Here is a 9,841-nt window from a genome sequence, read left to right on the forward strand (position 1 = left end):
TTTCTAATAACACAATTTTATATGTATCTAGAAGGATAAATTAAAGTATAAAGAAAAAAATTAAATAAAAAGTATTGAAATTTAAGAATAAAATTAGACTGGCAAACATTTAGTTGGTTGAAGGTATTATAGAGCATCTTAATTATTATACCAATATGCAATATAGTTATACATTTTATTTTGTATTGTTGCTTAAATTATAAATTATAGGCTATAGGTACTTTATATTCTTTACCATCATAACGAACTTGTTAACTTGTTCGTTGAGTTCCATCATAATTTGTATTCACCTATGGTGAAGTATTTTCAAATGGATACTCCATCGAAACCATTTCAATTGAGAAATCTTCGGTTGTCAAATTCTCATCAGACAAGTCCATTTCCATTAATTTTTCATGTGCCAGTTCCGAAGAAGTTTTACTGCTTGACTTATTATCGTCTTTGTTGTGCTTATATTCCAAATAACTATGGTTACAACTATCGCTATTTGTTTTGTCGGTTTCTGACTGAATATGGTTCCTAGATATGCGCTTAATCTTATCTGACTCAACATCCTTTTTCTTATTGGTTTTATACTTCATTATTCTTTCCAAGTTTTCTCTACCATCGTTAAGTTTGATTTGGTCAGGATTTAAAAATTGTAAGTAGACTTTATTTTCGTCGAGAAAACTGTATACTTCGTCTGGAGAATTGTGGATAACGTGTTTTTGTTCAACTGACTTGACCTAAAATAAAGCGATTATTTATTCATAATATAAATAATTTACTTATTTCAAAAATAATAAAATGCAATTCATTTCACTTAAAATTAAGGATTAGCTTAGCACAGTATTTAATAGATAATTATAACTATAATTCAGAATTCTAATCAAATATATTTTATAAAAAATGTAAGTATTAAATTTTTATATAAAAAATTTATAAAATTTGCGACTTTGATTTTAAAGATTTAGAAATAGTAAACAATTCTTTATATTTATTATAATTTATGTATCATTATAGATATCTGTTTTTTTAGATATATATATATAGTCAAGGGCGGATCTGAAGCTTGTTAGGTTAGGTTAAGTTAGTGGTAAATATAAATATCTATGAGTTATATATATATGCATTTAATTCAATATAGATACCTTTATTTAATTTAAGTATATAAATATATTATTTAAAAATATTAATTACATTAATAATTTAATATTCCTTTTTTTTTTCATTTGCAAACATATTAATGACTTCTTTTATATTTACAATCATGTCTTTATATATATGCATTAAAGGCAATCCAGTTAGTCTACTTTTGCTCATTCGTGATCTTAACTGTATTTTCAATCTATTAATTAAATGTACCTATATCAAAATTATTAAATAAATCTGTGATGAAAAAAATAAAGACAAGGTGGAGGAGGTGATCTCCACTTCACACCCTTTTAAATCTGCCCCAGTATATACTAATGTTTAGAAAAATCATTTATATTTTATATTTTACCAACTATTAGAACTGATAGTAACGAGTATATAAGGTCCAGACAAATTCTAATAAGTCTTATAAAAAAAGTTATCAACATCATTTATTAGGTAAGCTCGTAAAAATTATAAAGAGATATCTTTAAGTGTTACCTAACACAGTGAAATTAACCATGCTATTAAAAAAAATCACTATGATCTTGAAAGTTAAAAGGAATTTTAAATTCAAGATTTTAATTTATAATATGACTTTCATGTTGATATTGTTAGTAGTAATTTCAATATCAATAGTTTAAATAAAAAATGTTTACTTAACTTTTTCAAGACTTTTAAGGAGGTTTATGATTTTTTTGTTAGGCATTCCATGTTTTTCTGGTATATCTGTTTTAGTTACAAGATGTAAGTCTGCACCATCCATTATCTATAAGACAAATAATGAAAGATTAAATGTTAAAATTTGATCAAAGTTATATGAATAATTATAACCTTTCCTAAATACACAAAACCATTTTCTTCAAGTAGTTGCCTAGCTTGTCCCTTAGTCAATCCGGGTAAATGAACTGACCATTGGTTAACGAAATGTCCGTTTTTTATTACATTTGGATGTACACAATCTTCATCATCATAATGACTACATACGTTTTCTCCAAATAAAATATTTGTTGAAATACTGAGGTTCACAAGAATTATAAATACTAATGTGGACATCATAAACTGAAAACAAATAATACACGACTAGACGAAATTAATATTTAATATCTAAGACTGTATAAATTAATAATAAAAATGGTTTTGTACATTTCTTGTTAGTTGTTAATTTTAAAGACTTATTTACTGTATGTTTTAATTTTTACATGTATTATAAATTATGAGAAAACAAAATACTTAGATATAGATGCTTTTACATTTGACTGTAAATTAAATGTCTGCAGAATATGCAGGCAGGTACGTAAAATATAATTTAAATGTATTTTAATATGTATTTATCATTAATATAGACTTCGAGATGAATGGGTATAAAAAAAAAATTGGTGTAATTGCACATATGTTTAGTACCTAATTAATTACTTTGTACCAATCGTCAATTAATAATTAGTTTTGATCACGCTAAATTTTGAAATCGTTTACTCTGTTCGGTGACATCTGTAAACCTAATACATGTATTTAATATACAATTCACGTCAATCGTCAATTATTAATTAGTTTCGATCACGCCAAATTTCCAAATCGTTTACTCTGTTCGATGACATCTGGAAAGCTAATACATGTATTTGCTTATGTTTGTGCTGTACGACGTACATATGTATGTTATATTCTTTACAATGTATATTAATATTAAATATATAAAATATAATATAATATAAAATAAATATATATAAATATAAATATAGATCACTATACGAATTTACACCAGAGTTGGTTTTATTATATTTATTTATTACCTTTATCCTGAGGATATTATGGCTTGACAATTAAGTTTTTTTTTAAATAAAATTACGACCGATGTTGGTATACATGGTGTGATTTTTTTACTGTAAATTCAAATTTTTTAAATTAGGAAATCTGCATCGAGTATGAAATTGATGATAAGTAAGATGATGGAAGGAGAACGAGAATTGAGGAGAAGGATTATATCAAGGGAAGAGTAGCCAAGAGAGGAGAGTTTACAGAACAACGAAATGCGAAGAAGAGAAAGAGAAAGACATAGAAAAAGATTATGGTTTAAGTTGCATATGATTTTGTTTGCGTGGAAAGTGTAAAGAGCAGAAGAATTAAGAGCAAAGAGAAATTAATGATTGGAAGATTGTGACCAAAACAACAGAGTGTTGGATATTTTTATTGAAAGCATGAATAAACGATTTTCAATTCATTTTTTGATTTACTTATCTTTATTATCTCTATCAAATTTAAATTTATTTAAAAGTGGACTACCAACTAATTCTTTATCAAAATTATCAAACAAAATTAAACCGTTTATTGATGATAATTTAAATGAAAATCGAATAAAAAATAACCTACCTGAAGAACTGATTAATTTTAGAAAATCATGGAATTTTTTAAAACAATTGGTTGATGACAAATATAATGAACAATCATTTAAAAAGTGAATCAGAAATAAAAACCTAAAAATAACGGATGTTGTATAACCTTGTAACAATCTTGTAAAAACTGTGTAATATGTTAAGATGTATTAATAAAATATAATTTATTTTTAAATGCTTACTCAATATTAACTATCTCGAATCAGTAAATTTTAACGCTCTCAGTTACGCAAGTTGCTTGTGAAAGGTTAATTTCAGCATTAAAATATTTTAAAAATAGATTAAAAAATTGAATGACTCGCATGCGAATTGATATGTATTTAAAATTAAAAAATATGTACATTTATTCTCTGTTACTCTGTCGACAATATTTTGAAAGATTAGGCGAAATAATGCGAAACAAACGTGTAATACTATAATTGTACCATGGTATTACATTGATTATTTTGAGAAAAACATTTTTTTGTCGCCCAGTGAAAATTCCTTATAAAATGCACTGCCATACAGGCGGCGATGTAGTGCTTCATTCCAGATATTTTTAAAATGGTTCTAAATATGATAATCATAGGCGAATCTAGGAATTCATCGCAGGGTATGCCTTTACTTCAAAGAGGCCCCCTGTAGTTCAAAATACCTCTCAGTTATCATACATACGTTTAAGAGATGTTTCCCATTTGAAATAATAATATTAATAACATTAAAATTAATTTTTACTAATTCAGATGCTATTTTTTATGCTATAAATTACATATGTACAGGAACGGCATCAAGGAGAGACAAGGGGGGCTTTAACCCCCTAGAAAACAGTTCAGCACCCTTGCCAGTCCCTCTACTGAAAAATATGTATGATATGATAAAGTCATAGAATATCAGTACAGTACAGTCAGTCGTACAGTAACGACGTGCGTTTCATTCCTGTCTCTTATCTGTTATTTAATTATTTTGATATTTACGAGTTTTATTAGTTTATATAACATTACACGTTTCATAACCGTCTATTCGTCTATCATAATCTTAATCGTATCTCTCCACCATTATCAGTACCAATATATCACAAATTAATAATTATGAACAACTCACAGAAACCCAAAGCAGATACGCCAGCAAAGAAGCAACAAAACAGTTCCAGTAATAAAACAATTACTTTGGATAATATTTGGTCCCTATTATCAGATATTAACAACAAAGTAAATACGTACGATTCAGGTATTAAAGATATAAATATTAAACTAACTAACCTTGAATCATTATTTATCGATCTTAAAAAATCTATGGGTAAATTGTCGGCTGATTTATCTACAGTTAAAAAAGATAATGCAATCATGTCTTCAGAAATCCAAACATTATGTGAAAGGATTACTAAATTAGAAAACTTAAATGCATCTACTCAACTACCTGATTTCGATATTATTAAAGAATCTCGTGATAGATTACTGAAAGAAAAAAACCTCATAATATTTAATGTGGCCGACTCTATATCTGAAGATTCTTCTGGAGCTACTAACTTAGTTAATGAAATCCTTCAGGAATTATCTAGTCCAATTTTAGTATCTAATGCTAAACGGTTAGGTAAACTTGAAAACCGACCACGTCCTATCTTAGTACAATTCAACTCGCCCGCAGGGGTTCACTCTATTTTGCGTATCAAATCAAAAATTCGTAACAGCGCTCGTTGGAAAAATGTTTCGATTAGTATGGATATGACTGAAATCCAAAGGAACCACATGAAGCTTCTCCGTTCTCAACTTAAGGCCAAACGAGATTCAGGTGATTCAAGCTGGCTCATAAAATATGTCGCTGGAGTTCCTAAATTAGTTCAAAAAAAAACTAACTTGTCACCCTAAGGTTAATAATTTGTATAATACTAATGTAAATTCTGTAAATAATCGTTATAATTCTAATAATTTAAATTATAATAATGTTAATATTTTTTCCGGTATGTATCAAAATGTAAGAGGCCTTCGGACTAAACTTAATTTACTCCGTGTAAATGTTCCTTGTTTAAATTATGACTTTTTTGCTTTGACTGAAACATGGTTATGCAATTCTATCCATGACAATGAACTTTGCTTTAATAATTAGAACGTTTTCCGATCAGATCGTAATTCCCTTACAAATAAGTGTAAAAGAGGAGGGGGTGTTGCCTTGTGTATAAAAAATAAATTTCCTGCTTTACAGATAATACCTCCTATCTCCTGTATTGAACATCTAATAGTAGAAATTAAACTAAATCGTAATGATAAAATTATTCTGGTAGTTTGCTATATTCCCCTATCAAGTCCTTTATCTAGTTATGTAAGTTTAATAAGTTCATTAGAATGGCTACTAACTACACGATCTATTAATCAAAAAATCTTAATAATGGGTGATTTTAATTTACCTGCAGCCTCTTTCACATCTGATCAGAATGGTTTGCACGTTAACGGTGTTACTTCTGTATTCTCGGATGCATTTTACGATTTCTTTTCTGAGAATGGTTTTTCACAATATAATGAAATAAAAAATCACAAACAATCTCAGCTAGATTTAATTTTCTTCAATGTTATTAATACCTTTGTATCTCCATGCTCTGAAGAATTAGTTCCTGTAGATGTTTATCACCCTGTTCTTTCTATTAGTTTTGAATATGCCACTTCAAATCAAAAATCAATTGGTTCTAATTATAAGTATAATTTTAAAAAGGAAAATTTTAAGTTAATCAATCAGGTCTTATCAAACTGTGACTGGTCAAAATTATACAATTCAAATTGCGTAAATTTTGCCACAAACGAGTTTTATTGCATTGTATCTGATGTTATGAATACATATGTACCTAAATATTTTAGTCATACACGGATATTTCCCAACTGGTTTTCAATTAACCTACGTAGTTTGTTAAGAAAAAAAATAGTCGCCCACAAAAAGTATAAAGTCTCTAAATTGCCTTCTGACTACGTAATATTTTCTAACATTCGTAAACAATGTAAAATATTAACTAAAAAATGTTACTCTGATCATCTAACTCTTACCCAATATTCACTTATCAGTAATCCCAAATACTTTTGGAACTACATTAATAAATCTAGGAAAAATAATGTTATCCCTGCTTCTGTACACCATTTCGATAAAACTTCTAATAATCCAACTGAAGTTGCAAACTTATTTAGTGATTGGTTTTCGTCCGTTTATGTTAAGCCTATTACTTTTGATGATAAAGTGCTAGATAATATCTATGACTGCGTTGATTGTAACAGGAAAGATATCTCAATTATTGAAGTTTTTGATGCCATAGCCTCGTTAAATATCACTTATTCGTCAGGTCCTGATTTTATCCCTTCAATCTTATTAAAAAATTGTCGTTGGGCAATAACTAAACCTATCCATCACTTGTATAATCTTTCTCTAAACTCAGGTACATTTCCAAAGACCTGGAAAGTCAATTACGTCACTCCAGTCTGGAAGTCTGGTGATAGAACTTCTGTCACTAACTACAGACCAATATCTAAATTAAATATTATACCAAAACTTTTTGAAAAAATTCTTGAACCTAAATTATATGATTTATTCTTACACGTTTTTGTAAATGAACAACATGGCTTCCGTCGTGCTAAATCTACATCGACTAATACATTAGTATTTTTTTCCTACTTGGCCGAAACAGTGGCTTCAGGAGGATAGGTTGATGCTATCTACACCGACCTTCATAAAGCCTTTGATAAAGTTGACCATGGTCTTCTTTTAGCTAAACTGCATAAATTAGGCTTAAGAAATCCAATGTTGTCATGGTTTTCTTCTTATTTAAGTGAACGCTCTCAGTTAGTAAAAGTTGGTAATTCTGTTTCTAACATTATTAACGTTACGTCTGGTGTTCCACAAGGTGGTCATTTATCCCCATTGCTATTTCTATTATTTATAAACGACCTAAATAAATGCTTCAATACATGTAAATTTCTACTATTTGCCGATGATATGAAAATGTACATGCCTATTCGTTCTACCGACGATACCATTTCCCTTCAGCACGACTTAGATCAATTTTCATTATGGTGCTCATTAAATGGTATGTTTCTTAATACATCTAAATGTGTTCATATTTCATTCAACCGCTCTAAATTCCATATAAATGGCGCCCCCCTTCATTCTGTTAATCAGGTACAAGATCTAGGTATTATCCTGACAGCTGATTTGTCCTTTAACGCACACATAGATAAAATTTATGGTAAGAGTCTCCGTATGTTAGGGTTCATCAAACGTACATGCTATGATTTTAATAACCCTTTATGTTTGAAAGTATTATATTGTTCACTAGTAAGATCATCACTTGAATTCGGCTCAATATTATGGAATCCAAACCAATTACAATTTATAAATAAATTAGAAAAAGTCCAGAGAAATTTCCTCCGTTTTTATGCATATAAAACAAATTTATTTAACCATAATACGGATGAGATTGCAAAATTTGCAAGCTTAAAGTCACTAAAAACTAGACGGTTAGTTTTTGATGCTACTTTTTATATAAAATCTTAAATGGAGAAATTGTCTGTCCTGAACTATTACAAAAAATTGGTCTCAAAGTACCCTCTTTCAATTCTAGACATAATCCTCCTTTTGCTATACCACAGTCAAAAACAAATTATCTCTCTAATAGTCCGATGTGTCGTCTACCAACGTTATGTAATCAAATAAAAAATTTCGATTTTTTTTTTGATTCTTGCACCACGTTAAAAACTTGTATTTATAATTCAAATAATTAATGTTACATTTTCATTTAATAATTATTACTTAATAAGTTCTTACAATTACTGTATTCCTACCCCATGGGGTGTTTGTTATTTATTGATTTTATAACAATAAATAAATTATTATTATTATTATTATTATTATTATTTTTAAGAAAGCTACAGTAAATAATTTATGAAGTATACTTTTTAAAAAATTTGTAATTTATGTAAATACTTTCGTATTTTTGATGATTTGTGTTTTAAGTTTTTAGATAGACTCTGGATTGTATACCTACTTATATTTATTTTATTTATTTACTTATGATTTATTATCATTTGTTCGTTTTTATCTAATTGTGATTGTATTTCACAAATATAATAATAGTTATATTATGTTATATGATACGAAAATATTTATATTTTATTTAAATTACCTCAGTATTTATTAAAAAAATCTTAGACCATGTAAAAAAAATATTTGTCCCATTCTGCCACTCATAAAAAAAAAAAAAAAAATGTAGTGCCATGCAATATTTAAAAATTATGTATTTTTATAAACTACAACTATTGCAAAATTTAATATATGTTATTCAATTATTTTTGGACACTTACAACCAATAATTAAATTGTTAATCAATTATGTTTAAAATTTTTGGAAATTTAATATAACATCTTAATTTTAATTATCATTGATAACAAAGAACTGTATTAAATATATAATATAACTGGTACCTAATTAATAACTATTTTTTATACATTTTATAAAATTAGTTTTCTTTGGTTAGAAGTCATAATTTTGAACTCTTCAATTACAATATTTATGTCCACTGAGTTAGTTAATTTCTACTCCATAAATAAAAATAAGACAGATTCTAAGCGATCTTGAGATATAGTGCCCATTAACTTAGACTTACCAATAGTCATTTTTGAAAAAATACGCTCACATCCACAAATAGTTATGGGTATTACTGCAAATATTAATAATAGGTAGGTACCTACCTAAATCTCCGTGTTCATTTGAACCAAGCCCGATTATGATAATTTGGGGCCGGGGGGCCAAACAATTTTAGGGGCCATAACCATAATCAAAATATTGATGATCCACACATAAATATATTTTAGAGATAAAAAAAAAATTAAATTCTAATTTATAAATTTATTTCTTCCTTTTTTTAATACAAAAAATAAAAATGTTATTTATACAAATAATTTTTTCTTTCTTTTTGGGAAGCAAACCCTTTAATTATATCATCGGCATTAATTATCTCTAAAACATTACTCTCTGAACATAAAACCATAACTAAACCATAAAACTATATACTATTTTATACAAGCTTAAAAGAGTGAAAAAAACGAAAAAACCTACTATTCACCAGGGGTCTACTATTGTTTGATATCCGTTGTCAGTCAGAGGCCATGGGCCCCCCTCCTTAATCAGGTCTTGATTTGAACATTTATTTGTTATAATTAAAATTAATTTTGAATATTTTATTTTAGGCAATGTTTACTTTCCACCTCACTCATCTGTAATTGTATACAATAAGCACTCTGGTATCATTGACAATGTACTGTGTAGCTCAAGATGCCACGAAAAAAACCACATGTAACACTAAATAAATACCTTTATATTATATAATT

At 27.7% G+C, this 9,841-nt stretch overlaps 1 protein-coding gene across 1 annotated transcript; it reads right to left on the minus strand.

Moving 5' to 3' along the window:
- Positions 1-161: 161 nt before the first annotated feature.
- Positions 162-2,267, minus strand: LOC112682724. The gene is made up of 4 exons (XM_025553411.1): positions 2,260-2,267; positions 1,948-2,175; positions 1,778-1,882; positions 162-725 (listed from the first exon to the last, which is right to left on the minus strand). The coding sequence occupies exons 2-4, from the start codon at positions 2,170-2,172 to the stop codon at positions 291-293; spliced, it is 765 nt and encodes a 254-aa protein (XP_025409196.1). The 5' UTR covers positions 2,173-2,175; positions 2,260-2,267; the 3' UTR covers positions 162-290.
- Positions 2,268-9,841: the final 7,574 nt, after the last annotated feature.

This window comes from Sipha flava, unplaced genomic scaffold, assembly GCF_003268045.1.
Source record: "Sipha flava isolate LNK unplaced genomic scaffold, YSA_version1 20909_pilon_pilon, whole genome shotgun sequence".
In the NCBI taxonomy this organism is placed as follows: domain Eukaryota; kingdom Metazoa; phylum Arthropoda; class Insecta; order Hemiptera; family Aphididae; genus Sipha; species Sipha flava.